The 22118-nt window shown below is 46.8% G+C and overlaps 1 protein-coding gene across 4 annotated transcripts in view; it reads right to left on the reverse strand.

The window, feature by feature from the left end:
- Positions 1 to 22118, reverse strand: part of LOC118372846 (netrin receptor UNC5C-like) — a 343833-nt gene that overhangs the window by 13465 nt on the left and 308250 nt on the right. For all 4 annotated transcript variants that reach the window (XM_052458143.1, XM_052458145.1, XM_052458144.1 and 1 more), the window contains 3 exons: positions 9255 to 9488; positions 7254 to 7403; positions 7010 to 7174 (listed from right to left, as the gene is read on the reverse strand). In XM_052458143.1, coding sequence (XP_052314103.1) covers positions 7010 to 7174; positions 7254 to 7403; positions 9255 to 9488 — 549 coding nt within the window. The remainder of the gene's footprint in view (positions 1 to 7009; positions 7175 to 7253; positions 7404 to 9254; positions 9489 to 22118) is intronic.

Genomic DNA, 22118 nt, shown 5'->3' on the forward strand with positions numbered 1-22118 from the left:
GAACAGGGGCTACGCCTGGCCTCTAGTCAGATAGTAAGGTCTGGACACGCTCAGAGAGAACAGGAGCTACGCCTGGCCTCTAGTCAGATAGTAAGGTCTGGACACGCTCAGAGAGAACAGGCTACGCCTGGCCTCTACGCCTGAGCCTCTAGTCAGATAGTAAGGTCTGGACACGCTCAGAGAACAGGAGCTACGCCTGGCCTCTAGTCAGATAGTAAGGTCTGGACACGCTCAGAGCAGGGGCTACACCTGGCCTCTAGTCAGATAGTAAGGTCTGGACACGCTCAGAGAGAACAGGAGCTACGCCTGGCCTCTAGTCAGATAGTAAGGTCTGGACACGCTCAGAGAGAACAGGAGCTACGCCTGGCCTCTAGTCAGATAGTAAGGTCTGGACACGCTCAGAGAGAACAGGAGCTACGCCTGGCCTCTAGTCAGATAGTAAGGTCTGGATACGCTCAGAGAGAACAGGAGCTACGCCTGGCCTCTAGTCAGATAGTAAGGTCTGGACACGCTCAGAGAGAACAGGAGCTACGCCTGGCCTCTAGTCAGATAGTAAGGTCTGGACACGCTCAGAGAGAACAGGAGCTACGCCTGGCCTCTAGTCAGATAGTAAGGTCTGGACACGCTCAGAGAGAACAGGAGCTACGCCTGGCCTCTAGTCAGATAGTAAGGTCTGGACACGCTCAGAGAGAACAGGAGCTACGCCTGGCCTCTAGTCAGATAGTAAGGTCTGGACACGCTCAGAGAGAACAGGAGCTACGCCTGGCCTCTAGTCAGATAGTAAGGTCTGGACACGCTCAGAGAGAACAGGAGCTACGCCTGGCCTCTAGTCAGATAGTAAGGTCTGGACACGCTCAGAGAGAACAGGAACTACGCCTGGCCTCTAGTCAGATAGTAAGGTCTGGACACGCTACAGTCAGAGAACTGGAGGAGCTACGCCTGGCCTCTAGTCAGATAGTAAGGTCTGGACACGCTCAGAGAGAACAGGAGCTACGCCTGGCCTCTAGTCAGATAGTAAGGTCTGGACACGCTCAGAGAGAACAGGAGCTACGCCTGGCCTCTAGTCAGATAGTAAGGTCTGGACACGCTCAGAGAGAACAGGAGCTACGCCTGGCCTCTAGTCAGATCTGGAGTAAGGTCTGGACACGCTCAGAGAGAACAGGAACTACGCCTGGCCTCTAGTCAGATAGTAAGGTCTGGACACGCTCAGAGAGAACAGGAGCTACGCCTGGCCTCTAGTCAGATAGTAAGGTCTGGACACGCTCAGAGAGAACAGGAGCTACGCCTGGCCTCTAGTCAGATAGTAAGGTCTGGACACGCTCAGAGAGAACAGGGCTACGCCTGGCCTCTAGTCAGATAGTAAGGTCTGGACACGCTCAGAGAGAACAGGAGCTACGCCTGGCCTCTAGTCAGATAGTAAGGTCTGGACACGCTCAGAGAGAACAGGAGCTACGCCTGGCCTCTAGTCAGATAGTAAGGTCTGGACACGCTCAGAGAGAACAGGAGCTACGCCTGGCCTCTAGTCAGATAGTAAGGTCTGGACACGCTCAGAGAGAACAGGGGCTACGCCTGGCCTCTAGTCAGATAGTAAGGTCTGGACACGCTCAGAGAGAACAGGGGCTACGCCTGGCCTCTAGTCAGATAGTAAGGTCTGGATACGCTCAGAGAGAACAGGAGCTACGCCTGGCCTCTAGTCAGATAGTAAGGTCTGGACACGCTCAGAGAGAACAGGAGCTACGCCTGGCCTCTAGTCAGATAGTAAGGTCTGGACACGCTCAGAGAGAACAGGAGCTACGCCTGGCCTCTAGTCAGATAGTAAGGTCTGGACACGCTCAGAGAGAACAGGAGCTACGCCTGGCCTCTAGTCAGATAGTAAGGTCTGGACACGCTCAGAGAGAACAGGAGCTACGCCTGGCCTCTAGTCAGATAGTAAGGTCTGGATACGCTCAGAGAGAACAGGAGATACGCCTGGCCTCTTGTCAGATAGTAAGGTCTGGACACGCTCAGAGAGAACAGGAGCTACGCCTGGCCTCTAGTCAGATAGTAAGGTCTGGACACGCTCAGAGAGAACAGGGGCTACGCCTGGCCTCTAGTCAGATAGTAAGGTCTGGACACGCTCAGAGAGAACAGGAGCTACGCCTGGCCTCTAGTCAGATAGTAAGGTCTGGACACGCTCAGAGAGAACAGGAGCTACGCCTGGCCTCTAGTCAGATAGTAAGGTCTGGACACGCTCAGAGAGAACAGGAGCTACGCCTGGCCTCTAGTCAGATAGTAAGGTCTGGACACGCTCAGAGAGAACAGGAACTACGCCTGGCCTCTAGTCAGATAGTAAGGTCTGGACACGCTCAGAGAGAACAGGGCTACGCCTGGCCTCTAGTCAGATAGTAAGGTCTGGACACGCTCAGAGAGAACAGGAGCTACGCCTGGCCTCTAGTCAGATAGTAAGGTCTGGACACGCTCAGAGAGAACAGGAGCTACGCCTGGCCTCTAGTCAGATAGTAAGGTCTGGACACGCTCAGAGAGAACAGGAGCTACGCCTGGCCTCTAGTCAGATAGTAAGGTCTGGACACGCTGGCCTCAGAGATAGTAACAGAGAGAACAGGAACTACGCCTGGCCTCTAGTCAGATAGTAAGGTCTGGACACGCTCAGAGAGAACAGGAGCTACGCCTGTCCTCTAGTCAGATAGTAAGGTCTGGACACGCTCAGAGAGAACAGGAGCTACGCCTGGCCTCTAGTCAGATAGTAAGGTCTGGACACGCTCAGAGAGAACAGGGCTACGCCTGGCCTCTAGTCAGATAGTAAGGTCTGGACACGCTCAGAGAGAACAGGAGCTACGCCTGGCCTCTAGTCAGATAGTAAGGTCTGGACACGCTCAGAGAGAACAGGGAGCTACGCCTGGCCTCTAGTCAGATAGTAAGGTCTGGACACGCTCAGAGAGAACAGGGGCTACGCCTGGCCTCTAGTCAGATAGTAAGGTCTGGACACGCTCAGAGAGAACAGGAACTACGCCTGGCCTCTAGTCAGATAGTAAGGTCTGGACACGCTCAGAGAGAATAGGGGCTACGCCTGGCCTCTAGTCAGATAGTAAGGTCTGGACACGCTCAGAGAGAACAGGAACTACGCCTGGCCTCTAGTCAGATAGTAAGGTCTGGACACGCTCAGAGAGAACAGGAACTACGCCTGGCCTCTAGTCAGATAGTAAGGTCTGGACACGCTCCAGAGAGAACAGGAGCTACGCCTGGCCTCTAGTCAGATAGTAAGGTCTGGACACGCTCAGAGAGAACAGGAGCTACGCCTGGCCTCTAGTCAGATAGTAAGGTCTGGATAGTAAGGTCTGCTCAGAGAGAACAGGAGCTACGCCTGGCCTCTAGTCAGATAGTAAGGTCTGGATACGCTCAGAGAGAACAGGAGCTACGCCTGGCCTCTAGTCAGATAGTAAGGTCTGGACACGCTCAGAGAGAACAGGAGCTACGCCTGGCCTCTAGTCAGATAGTAAGGTCTGGATACGCTCAGAGAGAACAGGAGCTACGCCTGGCCTCTAGTCAGATAGTAAGGTCTGGATACGCTCAGAGAGAACAGGAGCTACGCCTGGCCTCTAGTCAGATAGTAAGGTCTGGACACGCTCAGAGAGAACAGGAGCTACGCCTGGCCTCTAGTCAGATAGTAAGGTCTGGACACGCTCAGAGAGAACAGGAGCTACGCCTGGCCTCTAGTCAGATAGTAAGGTCTGGACACGCTCAGAGAGAACAGGAGCTACGCCTGGCCTCTAGTCAGATAGTAAGGTCTGGACACGCTCAGAGAGAACAGGAGCTACGCCTGGCCTCTAGTCAGATAGTAAGGTCTGGACACGCTCAGAGAGAACAGGGGCTACGCCTGGCCTCTAGTCAGATAGTAAGGTCTGGACACGCTCAGAGAGAACAGGAACTACGCCTGGCCTCTAGTCAGATAGTAAGGTCTGGACACGCTCAGAGAGAACAGGAACTACGCCTGGCCTCTAGTCAGATAGTAAGGTCTGGACACGCTCAGAGAGAACAGGAGCTACGCCTGGCCTCTAGTCAGATAGTAAGGTCTGGACACGCCTGGCAGTCAGAGAACAGGAGACTACGCCTGGCCTCTAGTCAGATAGTAAGGTCTGGACACGCTCAGAGAGAACAGGAGCTACGCCTGTCCTCTAGTCAGATAGTAAGGTCTGGACACGCTCAGAGAGAACAGGAGCTACGCCTGGCCTCTAGTCAGATAGTAAGGTCTGGATACGCTCAGAGAGAACAGGGGCTACACCTGGCCTCTAGTCAGATAGTAAGGTCTGGACACGCTCAGAGAGAACAGGAGCTACGCCTGGCCTCTAGTCAGATAGTAAGGTCTGGACACGCTCAGAGAGAACAGGGGCTACGCCTGGCCTCTAGTCAGATAGTAAGGTCTGGACACGCTCAGAGAGAACAGGAGCTACGCCTGGCCTCTAGTCAGATAGTAAGGTCTGGACACGCTCAGAGAGAACAGGAGCTACGCCTGGCCTCTAGTCAGATAGTAAGGTCTGGACACGCTCAGAGAGAACAGGGGCTACGCCTGGCCTATAGTCAGATAGTAAGGTCTGGATACGCTCAGAGAGAACAGGGGCTACACCTGGCCTCTAGTCAGATAGTAAGATCTGGACACGCTCAGAGAGAATAGGAGCTACGCCTGGCCTCTAGTCAGATAGTAAGGTCTGGACACGCTCAGAGAGAACAGGAACTACGCCTGGCCTCTAGTCAGATAGTAAGGTCTGGGCACGCTCAGAGAGAATAGGAGCTACGCCTGGCCTCTAGTCAGATAGTAAGGTCTGGACACGCTCAGAGAGAACAGGAACTACGCCTGGCCTCCAGTCAGATAGTAAGGTCTGGACACGCTCAGAGAGAACAGGAACTACGCCTGGCCTCTAGTCAGATAGTAAGGTCTGGACACGCTCAGAGAGAACAGGGGCTACGCCTGGCCTCTAGTCAGATAGTAAGGTCTGGACACGCTCAGAGAGAACAGGGGCTACATACAGTAAGACCAGGGCTAGAGCAAAGCACTCTATCCACTGTGCCCTGTACAATCTCTGTTTCAATTATCTCTTACTCACCCATTCTCCTTGTGAGGGGGTTGTCAGAGTGCGATTGGAGTGATTACTCCCTTAGAGCTGTGCTCTGTGTGGAGCTACGAAAAATAAAATAAGTCATAAAAGACAAGCTCTCACAGAAAGGGCAGCGAGTGCAGCAGGCTCAAGGCTCACTGTCTGAGTAAAATAGTTCACTGACAGAAGACTAAACTCTCACTCAACCCCTGACAACCAGGAGGGACAAAGACATGGAAAAAGACAGGAATATACGATATAACAGCAGCCTCAACTCAAGTTAGCAGTAAGCCAGTTAGACTAAAGTTAGTCTGATTTGTCTGAGCATGCATGCATGATTCAGCAAATACCGTGCCTTCGGGAAGTATTCACATCCCTTGACTTTTTCCATACTTCGTTGTGTTACATCCTGAATTGAAATGAATTAAATGTAGATGTTGTGTCACCGGCCTACACACAATACCCCATAATGTCAAAGTGGAATTATGCTTTTAGAACGTTACAAATGAATAAAAAATGAAAAGCTGAAATGTCTTGAGTCAATAAGTATTCAACACCTTGGTTATGGCAAGCCTAAATAAGTTCAGGATAAAAACAAAATGGTTTAACAAGTCACACAATGAGTTGCATGGACTCACTCTGTGAGCAATAATAGTGTTTAACATGATTTCTGAATGACTACCTCATCTCTATACCCCAGGCATACAATTATCTGTAAGGTCCCTCAGTCGAGCAGTACATTTCAAATACAGATTCAACCACAAAGACTAAGAAGGTGTCCCAATGCCTCACAAAGAAGGACAGCTATTGGTACTGTAGATGGGTAAGCATTGTAAAGTTATTAAGCATTGTATAGTTAGTTATTCATTACACTTTGGAAGGTGTATCAATGCACCCAGTCACTACAAAGATATAGGCGTCCTTCCTAACTCAGTTGCCAGAGAGGAAGAAAATTGCTCAGGGATTTCACCATGAGGCCAATGGTGACTTTAAAACAGTTACAGAGTTTAATGGCTGTGATAGGAGATAACTGAGGATGGATCAACAACATTGTAGTTACTCCACAATGCTAATCTAAATGACAGAGTGAAAAGAAGGAAGCCTGTACAGAATAAAAATATTCCAAAATATGTATCCTATTTGCACTTAAGAACGTGGCATGACTTAATGTCCTGAAAACAAAGTGTAATGTTTGGGGCAAATCCAACAACATCACTGAATACCACGCTTCATATGTTGAAGCATGGTGGTGGCTGCATCATGTTATGGGTATGCTTGTCAACGGCAAGGACTAGGGAGTTTTTTTTAGATAAAAAGAAAAGGTATACAGCTAAGCAAAGGCAAAATCCTAGAAGAAAACCTAGTTCAGTCTGCTATCCAACAGACACTGGGAGACAATTTCACCTTTCAGCATATACACAAAGCCAACTTTACACTGGAGTTGCTTACCAAGATGACATTGAATGTTCCTGAGTGGCTTAGTTACAGTTTTGACTTAAATCAGCTTGAAAGTCTATGGCAAGACTTTAAAATGTCTGTCTAGCAATGATCAACAACCAACTTTACAGAGTTTGAAGAATGTTTTAAAGAATAATGTTCAAATATTGTACAATCCAGGTGTACAAAGCTCTTAGAGACTTACCCAGACAGACTCACAGCTGTAATCGCTGCTAAACGTGAGTCTAACATGTTTTGACTCAGGGGGTTGAATACATATCTAATAAAGATATACTTGTGTTTAATTTGTCTTTTTTTATATATATATTTTTTTTTACAAATGTTAGAGTATTTTGTGTAGATCGCTGACAAAAAAATGGCAATTAAATACATTTGAATCCCACCATCTAACCCAGGTCTGATATACTTCATTGGTTCACTATATGTATGTACTGTATCTGGATACAGTACTATTTCCATACCTCTGAGAGGGTGGTGTCGAGCTGGAAGATCTGTCCCTCCCCCTCCACCTGTCGAACACACAGCTTACAGGCCAGGTTGACGGTGCTGGGACAGAACCTCTCCAGGGTGAAAGTACAGTGGAGGTTCCTCTGGGACCCAGACCACACCTGCTGGAATGACAACTCCTGGGGAGAGAAGGGGGTGGGGGTTATACTAGCACCAAGGGTGTTTGTGTGTGTCTTTACATTCCGTGTGTGTGTGTACCTGGTACTTGGCTAGTAGCTTGCTTTTCCACAGTGTGTGTGGGACATCGTGGATGGACAGTCGCAGGTTGTGGGTGCTGTCCTTGAAGTTGAGTGTCTTTGGTTCGTCCAGGAGTTTCCCTCCCATCTGTTTCTCCATCTGCAAAACCTCCTACAGGCACACAGAGACAGGCACACAGAGACAGACACACAGAGACAGACACACAGAGACAGACACACAGAGACAGACACACAGAGACAGACACACAGAGACAGACACACAGCGACAGAAACACAGCGTCAAACACACAGCGACAGATACACAGCGACAGATACACAGAGACAGACACACAGAGACAGACACACAGAGACAGACACACAGAGACAGACACACAGCGACAGAAACACAGCGTCAAACACACAGTGACAGATACACAGTGACAGATACACAGTGACAGATACACAGTGACAGATACACAGTGACAGATACACAGTGACAGATACACAGTGACAGATACACAGAGACAGATACACAGTGACAGATACACAGTGACAGATACACAGTGACAGATACACAGTGACAGATACACAGAGACAGATACACAGTGACAGATACACAGTGACAGATACACAGTGACAGATACACAGTGACAGATACACAGTGACAGATACACAGCGACAGATACACAGCGACAGATACACAGCGACAGATACACAGCGACAGATACACAGCGACAGATACACAGCGACAGATACACAGTGACAGATACACAGTGACAGATACACAGAGACAGATACACAGTGACAGATACACAGTGACAGATACACAGTGACAGATACACAGTGACAGATACACAGTGACAGATACACAGTGACAGATACACAGTGACAGATACACAGTGACAGATACACAGTGACAGATACACAGTGACAGATACACAGTGACAGATACACAGTGACAGATACACAGTGACAGATACACAGTGACAGATACACAGTGACAGATACACAGTGACAGATACACAGAGACAGATACACAGTGACAGATACACAGCGACAGATACACAGCGACAGATACACAGTGACAGATACACAGTGACAGATACACAGTGACAGATACACAGTGACAGATACACAGTGACAGAAACACAGTAACAGATACACAGCGACAGATACACAGCGACATACACACAGAGACAGACACACAGAGACAGGCACACAGAGACAGACACACAGAGACAGACACACAGAGACAGACACACAGAGACAGACACACAGTGAAAGAAAAGTTTAGTAATAACCGTGATCATTCTGAATCTCACTACTCATTCCCAAACATAATAACCGTGATCATTCTGAATCTCACAACTCATTCCCAAACATAATAACCGTGATCATTCTGAATCTCACTACTCATTCCCAAACATAATAACCGTGATCATTCTGAATCTCACAACTCATTCCCAAACATAATAACCGTGATCATTCTGAATCTCACTACTCATTCCCAAATATAATAACCGTGATCATTCTGAATCTCACTACTCATTCCCAAACATAATAACCGTGATCATTCTGAATCTCACTACTCATTCCCAAATATAATAACCCGGTCCTATTCTCCTCCTTAAAAAGTAGTAATGAGACCTTGTGGAAGGAGGTGATGGGGGAAGGACAATGGGGGAGGAGGAGATATAAATATCAAATATGGCTCATATTTGCAAGGGCACGGCACCATTTCTCTAGGAGCAGCTTGGCCTTGGAGATTATATTCAAATGCATGTGCTCATCTACCCTTGTTACTGCACACAAACACAGCCCCCACTGCTTACCAGCCTACCTGCCTCCCACACTGCATCTGCTGGCTACACACACACACACACACACACACACACACACACACACACACACACACACACACACACACACACACACACACACACACACACACACACACACACACACACACACACACACACACACACACACACACACACACACACACACACACACACACACTTACTTTGAATGAGTCCTGTGTGTCATCCAGGCAGTAAACTCTAATGTGGTACTCAAGGGCGGGGCAGGTGACGGGGCCGAAGATGGCCAGTTTCAGTCTCTTGGTGGTGGCCGCGCTGCAGGACTGGCCCACCAGGCAGTATGTCCCTAGGGTCTCTGTCAGGATGTGACATGCCTCCTCATCCATCTGGATGTAACAGGGAGTGGTGAAGTTCTCCTCTCCTACCACCACCACCTCCTAGAGAGAGAGGGGGGGGGGGGGTGAGAGAGTGTGTGTGTGTGTGTGTATCTGCATATAAGTGCCTGCATACGTGTGTAAGCATATAATGTCTGTAACAATAGACCAACATGTATGAGGTAATAGCATAATGTCCCTCTCCTTGTGACAGTGCTCGATGGATCATGTCAGAGCATATTCCTGTTTCATTACTGGTGTCTGGGTCTAACTGAGTCTAAGAGGATCCTGCAGGGATCTTTATCCTGACGCTCCTATGAGCAGCACACCCCCCTGGCATCCATTCAGCCATTATGAGACGGATAGACAGAAGAGGAATGACAGTATTTCATAGTGTGTGTGTGGGTAGATGTGGGTGTGTGTGACAGTATTTTCTATTGAGCCAGGCTGTTTAACACAGTATTATAGCTGGTCATTAGCCTCTGGTCCTGGGGTTCGGTATGAGTGTTCCACAATGGGGGGATAACTATAATACAGAGTAGAAAACTGGGCTAAACTGGGCCTCACACACACACACACACACACACACACACACACACACACACACACACACACAGCCACTTATAGTGTTTACAGTATATACTGTTGTTTATTCTCCACACAGTCGATCCTAATAGACCTACTACTATACATACCATTTTCTTTTCCAAATGATATGCTGTTTATACACACCACATATTTATATTCTGGACTCTACTCTGGATTGTAGCTAAAACTGCCGAGTGTAGAGAGTATAGGGATATTGTTATCCACGTCGGCATGAACGATGTTAAGATGAAACAGTCAGAGGTCACCAAGCGCAACATAGCTTCAGTGTATTAATCAGGGTTAGGGTTAGGGATACCATCGATCACCACATTCTTTTGGAGAGATTGGAAACCCGAATTGGTCTACACGGACAAGTTCTGGCCTGGTCTAGATCTTATCAGTCGGAAAGATATCAGTTTGTCTCTGTGAATGGTTTGTCCTCTGACAAATCAACTGTAAATTTCAGTGTTCACTATATATTTTACCTCTTGGGGATGTCATTTGAAAACATAATGTTAACTTTCACTGCAAAACAGAGATGCTTGTTATAGGTCCCAAGAAACAAAGAGATATTCTGTTGAATCTGACAATTAATCTTGATGGTTGACAGTCGTCCCAAATAAAACTGTGAAGGACCTCGGCGTTACTCTGGACCCTGAGCTCTCATTTGATGAACATATCAAGATTGTTTCAAGGACAGCTTTTTTCCATCTGCGTAACATTGCAAAGGTGTGAATTTAAGTATGCTCTCTCTAATTCTCCATTTCTCTCTTTCTTTCTTTCTCTCTCTCGGGGAACCAGAGCCCTAGGACTACCTGGCATGATGACTCCTTGCTGTCCCCAGTCCACCTGGCCGTGCTGCTGCTCCAGTTTCAACTGTTCTGCCTGCAGCTATGGAACCCTGACCTGTTCACCGGACGTGCTACCTGTCCCAGACCTGCTGTTTTCAACTCTCTAGAGACAGCAGGAGCAGTACAGATTCTGTCACGATTGTCTAATGAATAAATGGACCAAGGCGCAGCGTGTGTTGAGTTCCAAATGTTTATTAAATGAAACTCACAAAAACAATACAGAGTAACGAAACGTGACGGAAATGCAGTGCTCACAGGCACTACACAAAAACAAGATCCCAGAAAAACCCAGGGGGAAAAGGCTGCCTAAATATGATCCCAATCAGAGATAACGATAGACAGCTGCCTCTGATTGGGAACCATACCAGGCCAACATAGAAATATAACAACTAGAGTACCCACCCTAGTCACACCGACCTAACCAATAATAAAATAATAAAAGGCTCTCTATGGTCAGGGCATGACAGATACTCTCAATGATCGGATATGAAAAGCCAACTTACATTTACTCCTGAGGTGCTGACCTGTTGCACCCTCAACAACTACTGTGATTATTATTATTTGACCATGCTGGTCATTTATGAACATTTGAACATCTTGGTCATGTTCTGTTATAATTTCCACCCGGCACAGCCAGAAGAGGACTGGCCACCCCTCATAGCCTGGTTCCTCTCTAGGTTTCTTCCTAGGTTTTGGCCTTTCTAGGGAGTTTTTCCTAGCCACCGTGCTTCTACACCTGCATTGCTTGCTGTTTGGGGTTTTAGGCTGGGTTTCTGTACAGCACATTGAGATATCAGCTGATGTAAGAAGGGCTATATAAATACATTTGATTAATTTGATTGTTAATTTGACTTGTGTCATTTCTTGATTCCTCGTTTAGATGTAGATTATTTGTGTATTTGCATTGTATTTCATTGACATTTGTATTTTTTGACCCTCTTTTTCTCCCCAATTTCGTGGTATCCAATTGTTAGTAGCTACTATCTTGTCTCATCGCTACAACTCCCATACGGGCTCGGGAGAGACGAAGGTCTCTCCGATACACAACCCAACCAAGCCGCACTGCTTCTTAACACAGCGCGCATCCAACCCAACTGCCCTGTTGGAGCTAGTAACATCAACATTTAGCTGCATCTGCTGTAACACCTGCAAACATGTGTACGCAACCAATACATGTTGATTTGATTTTGATTTGACACACACACACATGTAAACACACACACACAGGCACAGGGAAGTGATTTATTTACTCAATTCATCACGGCCAATGTTCTACACTCCAGAAACACACATATTCCATCATCAATCATGATGCGGTGACAGTGACGTGTGCAGAAAGACTCAATGAGGAGAGACTTACTGAGGCAGAGAGACCACCTGTTACTCATAACTCTCTGCTATCTTCATCCACACACACACACACACACACACACACACACACACACACACACACACACACACACACACACACACACACACACACACACACACACACACACACACACACACACACACACACACACACACACACACACACACACACACAAACCCACACACACACACACACACACACACACACACACACACATACACACACACACACACACACACACACACACACACACACACACACACACACACACACACACACACACACACACACACACACACACACACACACACACACACACACACACACACACACACACACACACACACACACACACACACACACACACACACACACACACACACACACACACACACACATACAAACACACACACACATACAAACACAAATATACACTTGCACCCTAGCTCCCATGCACGCACCCACCTATCCACACACCCAGAAGTCTCCTGCTGTGCTTTCACACACACCGACACCGACACACACACATACACACACACAAACACATACACACACTTTTCTCTAACAGCTCCATGTACTGGACATATCCAATGAGATGTGATTATTCACACCGGATGATGGTAATATATTACACTGCAGTTCGAACATCTCATTCCAAAATCATGGGCATTAATATGTATTTGGTCCCCCCTTTGCTGCTATAACTGCCTCCACTCTTCAGGGAAAACTATCCACTCGATGTTGGAACATTGCTTCGGGGACTTGCTCCCATTCAGCAACAAAAGCATTAGTGAGGTTGGGCACTGATGTTGGACGATTAGGCCTGGCTCGCAGTTGGCGTTCCAATTCATCCCAAAGGTGTTTGATGGGGTTGAGGTCAGGGCTCTATGCAGGCCACTCAAGTTCTTCCACACCGATCTCGACAAACCATTCTGTATGGACCTCACTTTGTGCACAGGGGCCTTGTCATGCTGAAACAGGAAAGGGCCTTTCCCAAATTGTTGCCACAATGTTGGAAGCACAGAATCATCTAGAATGTCATTGTATGCTGTAGTATTAAGATGTCCCTTCACTGGAACTAAGGGGCCTAGCCCGAACCATGAAAAACAGCCCCAGACCAATATTCCTCCTCCACCAAACTTTACAGTTGGCACGATGCATTGGGGTAGGTAGGGTTCTCCTAGCATCCAATGGAGGTGTGCTTTACACCTCTCCTGCTGACGCTTGGCATTGCGCATGGTGATCTTAGGCTTTGGTGCGGCTGGTCGGCCATAGAAACCCATTTCATGAAGCTCCCGACGAACAGTTATTGTGCTGACTTTGTTGCTCCTAGACGTTTCCACTTCACAATAACAGCACTTACAGTTGACCGTGGTAGCTCTACCAGGGCATAAATTTGACGAACTGACTTGTTGGAAAGGTGGCATCCTATGACTGTGCCACGTTGAATGTCACTGAGATCTTCAATAAAGCCATTCTACTGCCAATGTTGGTCTATGAAGATTGCATGGTTGTGTACCTGAATTTATACACCTGTCACAACGGGTGTGGCTGAAATAGCCGAATCCACTAATTTGAAGGGTTGTTCACATACTTTTGTATATATAGTGCATTTACCCAGATGCTGAATCTCTCACTATGACTGTCTATCTGTCTGTCTGTCTGACGGCCTGACTGTCTGACTACTTGACTGACGACTGCTTGTTGACCTGACTGTCTGTCTGACTGCCTGTTGGCCTGTCTGTCTGTCTGACTGCCTCTCTATGGGGAGAATTAGAAGAGATAGCTACCATTTTCTGTCATAGAAAACACAATATATCACCAGTCCTTTGTGTGTTGTTGGCCTCAGCTCAGTGGGAAGAAAAGCTCATATAAAGCAACTAGCCGTCACCTCAGGATATTACCATCCACACAGCTGACAGGCTGAGATATAGTCAATACTTATTTTTCTGTTTAAATGCTTTCACTCCACAATCTTGTTTTATTGCCTGGCCAGAGCCAATCCATCAAAGTCATATACTGTACAGTAAGTAGCCAAAAATAAGACTGTATATTACGGATGTTTTTGTTTTTCTTGCAGCTCTGAAGGTTTATAAGTATCTTTATCAACAGAGCTGACAAAGAGAGTCCAAGGCACATCTAATGAAGTTTCTCTCAGGACAGGCAGTTCTTCTGTTTTTGATGTAGTAGAACGAACGACTAAAAACTAAAAAATACTCAAGCCAGTCTCTCAGTACCACATCAGAACCCACATCTCTCTCAGAGTCACTCACAGTCTCTCTCTCCCACACTGACTGCAGAGGGGTCAGGTGGTTAAAATATAGAGGGATCTAGTTTATGTTTCCAACACACAACCCTGAACCCTAAAACCCACCGCTTTCAAAAGTCTGAATCTAGAATTCTAAGAATCTCCGAAATAATACAGGAATCTAGTTTATCCTATCAAAAGTGTTCTATACAACCTTCAATTAAAATAAACCCCACTGATTTCTATAGACGTGTATGACGGGATGTAGGAATCTAGGAAAAAATACAGGAAGCTAGGAAACTAGCATTCCTCTTCCAACACCCTTAACTAGTCTTCACCCCACTGCTTTCTGTAGGACTATATCTTAGTGAAACTCATACAGAAACCCACAGACCTTGAGTGGTAGAGCAGGGCTGTATCAGCTCTGATGGAATGAGAGGCTAGAGGCTGTTGCTAAGCAGCTGAAGGATTATAGAGCCAGACCAGGGCTGTGTATGAGAGGATGGGAGTATCAGTGCATGAGTTGACAGGCCAGCTAGCTCTGGAAGGAAACCACTTCAGTGTTTTACATCAACACTCAAATATTTTTTATTTATTTATTTTACCTTTATTTAACCAGGCAAGTCAGTTAAGAACAAATTCTTATTTTCAATGACGGCCTAGGAAGAGTGGGTTAACTGCCTGTTCAGAGGCAGAACGACAGATTTGTACCTTGTCAGCTCAGGGGTTTGAACTTGCAGTTCCGGTTACTAGTCCAACGCTCTAACCACTAGGCTACCCTGCCGCCCCAATACATCCCTTCCCATGTCAATACTACAGAACCCCAGTGACTAGTCTATCTGACAGTAAAATGAACAACCAGATGATTTCCAGACAATTAATAAAGAATAATTGATAGGTTAACAACTACTGACAATTGTATTATATTTGACATATTAGAGTAGAATTCAGCACCCCAAGCTAAGGAAAAAGAAGGCATCTTTCATTTGCAGCACGACTCAACTGCAAGGGAAAGAATGAGTGTGTAGGAGGGTAAAATTAAACTGAGAAAGTGTGACTTTGTGTGTGTATCAGAGATATTACATGTACAGTGCATTCGGAAAGTATTCAGACCCCTTGACTTTTTTCACATTTTGTTATGTTACAGGCTTATTCTGGTAGGTGAGCAAATACTTATGTCATGCAATAAAATGCAAATGAATTACTTAAAAATCATACAATGTGATTTTCTGGATTTTAGTTTTAGATTCCATCTCTCACAGTTGAAGTGTACCTATGATAAAAATTACAGACCTCTACATGCTTTGTAATTAGGAAAACCTGCAAAATCGGCAGTGTATCAAATATTTGTTCTCCCCACTGTAAGTATTCAGACCCTTTACTCAGTCATTTGTTGAAGCACCTTTGGCAGAGATTACAGCCTCGAGTCTTCTTGGGTATGACACTACTAACTTGGCACACTTGAGTTTCTCCCATTCTTCTCTGCAGATCCTCTCAAGCTCTGTCAGGTTGGATGTGGTGCGTCACTTCACAGCTATTTCAGGTCTCTCCAGAGATGTTAGATGGGGTTCAAGTCCGGGCTCTGACTGGACCGCTCAAGAACATTCAGAGACTTGTCCCAAAGCCACTCCGCGTTGTCTTGGCTGTGTGCTTAGGGTCGTTGTCCTGTTGGAAGGTGGAGCTTCATCCCATTCTGAGTTCCCGAGTGCTCTGGAGCAGGTTTTCATCAAGGATCTCTCTGTACTTTGCTCAGTTCATCTTTCCCTCAAACATCCCCACAGCATGATGCCGCCACCACCATGCTTCACCGTAGGGATGGTGCCAGGTTTTCTCCAGATGTGACGCTTGGTGGTGCTCCATTATGGTTTCATCAGACCAGATAATCTTATTCTCATGGTCCGAGAGTCCTTTAGGTGACTTTTGGCAAACTCCAAATGGGCTGTCACGTGCCTTTTACTGAGGAGTGACTTCCATCTGGCCACTCTACCATAAAGGCCTTATTGTTGGAGTGCTGCAGAGATGGTTGTACTTCTGGAAGGTTCTCCTATGTCCACAGAGGATCTCTGGAGCTCTGTCAAATTGACCTTAGGGTTCTTGGTCACCTCCCTGACCAAAGCCCTTCTCCCCTGATTGCTCAGTTTGGGCTGGCAGCCAGCTCTAGGAAGAGTCTTGGTGGTTCCAAACTTCTTCCATTTAAGAATGTATTTATTTATTTATGTATTTTTACTTCACCTTTACTTAACCAGGTAGGCTAGTTGAGAACAAGTTCTCATTTGCAACTGCGACCTGGCCAAGATAAAGCGTATCAATTCGACACATACAACAACACAGAGTTACACATGGAATAAACAAAACATACAGTCAATAATACAGAAGAAAACAAAAAGTCTATATACAGTGAGTGCAAATGAGGTAGGTTAAGGAAATAAATAGGCCATGGTGGCGAAGTAATTACAATATAGCAATTAAACACTGGAATGGCTTCCTGTCCAAGCAAGGGCTGATTTTAAGGTTTTACTGCTAACCTACAAAGCATTACATGGGCTTGTTCCTACCTATCTCTCTGATTTGGTCCTGCCGTACATACCTACACGTACGCTACGGTCACAAGACGCAGGCCTCCTAATTGTCCCTAGAATTTCTAAGCAAACAGCTGGAGGCAGGGCTTTCTCCTATAGAGCTCCATTTTTATGGAACGGTCTGCCTACCCATGTCAGAGAAGCAAACTCGGTCTCAACCTTTAAGTCTTTACTAAAGACTCATCTCTTCAGTGGGTCATACCCCAGCCCTTGCTGTCTCTGCCTGGCCGGTTCCCCTCTTTCCACTGGGATTCTCTGCCTCTAACCCTATTACAGGGGCTGAGTCACTGGCTTACTGGGGCTCTCTCATGCCGTCCCTGCAGGGGGTGCGTCACCTGAGTGGGTTGATTCACTGTTGTGGTCATCCTGTCTGGGTTGGCACCCCCCCCCCCCCACTTGGGCTGTGCCGTGGCGGAGATCTTTGTGGGCTATACTCAGCCTTGTATCAGGATGGTAAGTTGGTGGTTGAAGATATCCCTCTAGTGGTGTGGGGGCTGTGCTTTGGCAAAGTGGGTGGGGTTATATCCTTACTGTTTGGCCCTGTCCGGGGGTGTCCTCGGATGGGGCCACAGTGTCTCCTGTCCCCTCCTGTCTCAGCCTCCAGTATTTATGCTGCAGTAGTTTGTGTCGGGGGGCTAGGGTCAGTTTGTTATATCTGGAGTACTTCTCCTGTCCTAATTCGGTGTGCATTCTCTAATTCTCTCCTTCTTTCTTTCTCTCTCTCGGAGGACCTGAGCCCTAGGACCATGCTCCAGGACTACCTGACATGATGACTCCTTGCTGTCCCCAGTCCACCTGGCCATGCTGCTGCTCCAGTTTCAACTGACCTGAGCCCTAGGACCATGCCCCAGGACTACCTGACATGATGACTCCTTGCTGTCCCCAGTCCACCTGGCCATGCTGCTGCTCCAGTTTCAACTGTTCTGCCTTACTATTATTCGACCATGCTGGTCATTTATGAACATTTGAACATCTTGGCCATGTTCTGTTATAATCTCCACCCGGCACAGCCAGAAGAGGACGGGCCACCCCACATATGCTCTCTCTAATTCTCTCTTTCTTTCTTTCTTTCTCTCTCTCGGAGGACCTGAGCCCTAGGACCGTGCCCCAGGACTACCTGACATGATGACTCCTTGCTGTCCCCGGTCCACTTGACTGTGCTGCTGCTCCAGTTTCAACTGTTCTGCCTTGTTATTATTTGACCATGCTGGTCATTTATGAACATTTGAACATCTTGGCCATGTTCTGTTATAATCTCCACCTGGCACAGCCAGAAGAGGACTGGCCACCCCACATAGCCTGGTTCCTCTCTAGGTTTCTTCCTAGGTTTTGGCCTTTCTAGGGAGTTTTTCCTAGCCACCGTGCTTCTACACCTGCATTGCTTGCTGTTTGGGGTTTTAGGCTGGGTTTCTGTACAGCACTTTGAGATATCAGCTGATGTACGAAGGGCTATATAAATAAATGTGATTTGATTTGATTTGACTGGTAGATCGGCAGAAGATGAATGTGCAGGTAGAGATACTGGGGAGCAAAGGAGCAAAATAAATAAATAAATAAATAAATACCAGTATGGGCTGTTTACAGATAGGCTAAGTACAGGTGCAGTGATCTGTAAACTGCTCTGACAGCTGGTGCTTAATGCTAGTGAGGGAGATGTGAGTCTCCAGCTTCAGAGATTTTTGCAATTCGTTCCAGTCATGGGCAGCAGAGAACCAAAGGAGGAATTGGCTTTGGGGGTGACCAGTGAGATATACCTGCTGGAGCGCGTGCCACGAGTGGGTGCTGCTATGGTGACCAGTGAGTTGAGATAAGGCGGAGCTTTACCTAGCAGAGACTTGTAGATAACCTGTAACCAGTGGGTTTGGCGACGAGTATGAAGCGAGGGCCAACCAACGAGAGCGTACAGGTCGCAATGGTGGGTAGTGAATGGGCCTTTGGTGACAAAACGGATGGCACTGTGATAGACTGCATCCAGTTTGTTGAGTAGAGTGTTGGAGGCTATTTTATAGATGACATCACCGAAGTCGAGGATCAGTAGGATGGTCAGTTTTACGAGGGTATGTTTGGCAGCATGAGTGAAGGATGCTTTGTTGCGATATAGGAAGCCAATTCTAGATTTTGGATTGGTGATGCTTAATGTGAGTCTGGAAGGAGAGTTTACAGTCTAACCAGACACCTAGGTATTTGTAGTTGTCCACGTATTGTAAGTCAGAGCCGTCCAGAGTAGTGATGCTGGGCGGGCGAGCAGGTGCGGGCAGGGATCGGTTGAATAGCATGCATTTAGTTTTCCCTGCGTTTAAGAGCAGTTGGAGGCCACGGAAGAAGAGTTGTATGGCATTGAAGCTCGTCTGGAGGTTAGTTAACACAGTGTCCAAAGAGGGGCCAGATGTATACAGAATGGTGTCGTCTGCGTAGAGGTTTACCAGAGAATCACCAGCAGCAAGAGCAACATCATTGATGTATACAGAGAAGAGAGTCGGCCCAAGGATTGAACCCTGTGACACCCCCATAGAGACTGCCAGAGGTCCGGACAATAGGCCCTCCGATTTGACACACTGAACTCTATCAGAGTAGTAGGTAAACCAGGCGAGGCAATCATTTGAAAAACCAAGGCTGTCGAGTCTGCCAATAAGAATGTGGTGATTGACAGAGTCGGAAGCCTTGGCCAGGTCGATGGATACGGCTGCACAGTAATGTCTCTTATCGATGGCGGTTATGATGTAGTTAAGGACCTTGAGCGTGGCTGAGGTGCACCCATGACCAGCTCTGAAACCAGATTGCATAGTGGAGAAGGTACGGTGGGATTCAAAATGGTCGGTGATCTGTTTGGAATGATGGAGGCCACTGTGTTCTTTGGGACCTTCAATGCTGCAGAAATGTTTTGATACCTTTCCCCAGATCTGTGCCTCGACACAATCCTGTCTCGGAGCTCAATGGACAATTCCTTCGAACTCATGGCTTGGTTTTTGCTCTGACATGCACTGTTAACTGTGGGACCTTAGATAGACAGGTGTGTGCCTTTCCAAATCATGTCCAATCAATTGAATTGACCACAGGTGGACTCCAATCAAGTTGTAGAAACATCTCAAGGACGATCAATGGACACAGGATGCACCTGAGCTCAATTTCGAGTCTCATAGCAAAGGGTCTGAATACTTATGTAAATAAGTTATTTCTGTTCTTTATTTTTCATAAAATATTTCTAAAAAACTTTTTTTGCTTTGTCATTATGGGGTATTGTGTGTAGATTGATGAGGAAAACATTTAATGTAATCCAGTATAGAATAAGGCTTTTTGGAAAAAGTCAAGGGGTCTGAATACACAGGTGGTGGCGGAGGGGGGACAATGCTTTCCAGCTCTAAGGAGGTGTTCCTAGTGCAGAGGCGTTTGCATAGGCTGCATCTGCCTTCTGCTACTGCTAATTAAACCATTATGTTTGTATGTGTGCCTGTTTGTGTGCCTGTTTGTGTGTGTGTGTGTGTGTGTGTGTGTGTGTGTGTGTGTGTGTGTGTGTGTGTGTGTGTGTGTGTGTGTGTGTGTGTGTGTGTGTGTGTGTGTGTGTGTGTGTGTGTGAAGGATAAAAACAAAAGTCTGCTTTGTGTGTGAGGCTGGGCATGGGGCTATGTTCACAGAGACACCGGGGCAAACAATTTCTCATCATCACTGCTCTTAATGATGGGGCCTATGGGCAGAGAACTGTCACACACACGCACGCTCGCACGCACACACGCACGCACGCACGCACGCACGCACGCACGCACGCACGCACGCACACACACACACACACACACACACACACACACACACACACACACACACACACACACACACACACACACACACACACACACACACACACACAGAAGCGGAAAGACAGAGAGCCTTTGGGGGGAAATGCCAGCATGCTATTCCTCTGTCTCTAATTCAGCCTGTGCTGTGTGCAGGCTGTATGTATGTAGGCTGCTTTACACTCCTTGCTGTCAGATATGCAGTAGCTCATCCTATTCTCCTCTACAGGCCTGGGTAAAGGCCGGCCCGGAGGACGTATCCGGCCTGCAACCTGATTCACTACGGCCTGCAGAATCATGCTCAGATCACATAAAGAATTTGCAATAGTAATGTTCTGAAAATGAAAAGCCCAATGAATACTCGCCTTCGTGTAATGGTTTAACTCGCACTGCTTGTGGGACATCTATTTTGAAGACACACAAAAATAACAACTGCATGAGGACAGACAGTGACTGACATGTTACAAATACAAATAGTAGCTAGAAATGTGTTTTTCAAAGCTTTCAAAGAAAAGGAAAGTAGATAATGAATGTAGGGTTTCCAGCAAGAGTGGACATCCAAATATTTCTTTAGTAAGGTATCAGGGAAAGCGTTGTGCTTCGTGTGCAAAGAGAGCATCGCTGTCTTGAAAGACGACAACTTGTCCCGACACTTCCAGACAAAGCATGCAGAGAAATATAGGTTGCAAAAGCAACAAGGACTTTTCACAAAACTGCATTCAGCAAACGATGGAATTGCGAGAGCTAGCCATGTACTGTCCCACAAAATTGCTAAATATAGCAAGCCATTCGCTGAGGGTGAATCAATTAAAGAATGTTTAATTAAACTCTGCAGCAATACTTTGCCCTTGACAAGAAAGAGCTGTTTGAAAATGTTTCCCTGTCAAGACAAACAGTGACGCGGCGTGTTGAGGACATCACAGAGAATATGTTGAAAAACAAGGTAAAGGATTTCACCTATTTCCCCGTGGCCCTGGATGAGAGCAGTGATGCACGTGACACGGCGTAGATATTGATATTCTTACGAGACATCATTGAAATGACAGAGGAGCTTGCTTCAGTGCAGTCAATGAAGAGCACAACCACAGGGAACAGATTTATTGGAGGAGGTTAATAAGTGTGTGGCAAAGCTGGGACTGAGTTTTGGAAAGTTATCCAGTGTGACCACTGATGGGTGCCCAAACTTGACAGGAAAAAAGTTTGACCTTTTGAAAAGGATGCAAATTCAAGTGAATGAGCTGAACCCAGATCAGAAAATTATTTTCCT

Source organism: Oncorhynchus keta, chromosome 12 (genome assembly GCF_023373465.1).
Source record: "Oncorhynchus keta strain PuntledgeMale-10-30-2019 chromosome 12, Oket_V2, whole genome shotgun sequence".
NCBI classification, from domain to species: domain Eukaryota; kingdom Metazoa; phylum Chordata; class Actinopteri; order Salmoniformes; family Salmonidae; genus Oncorhynchus; species Oncorhynchus keta.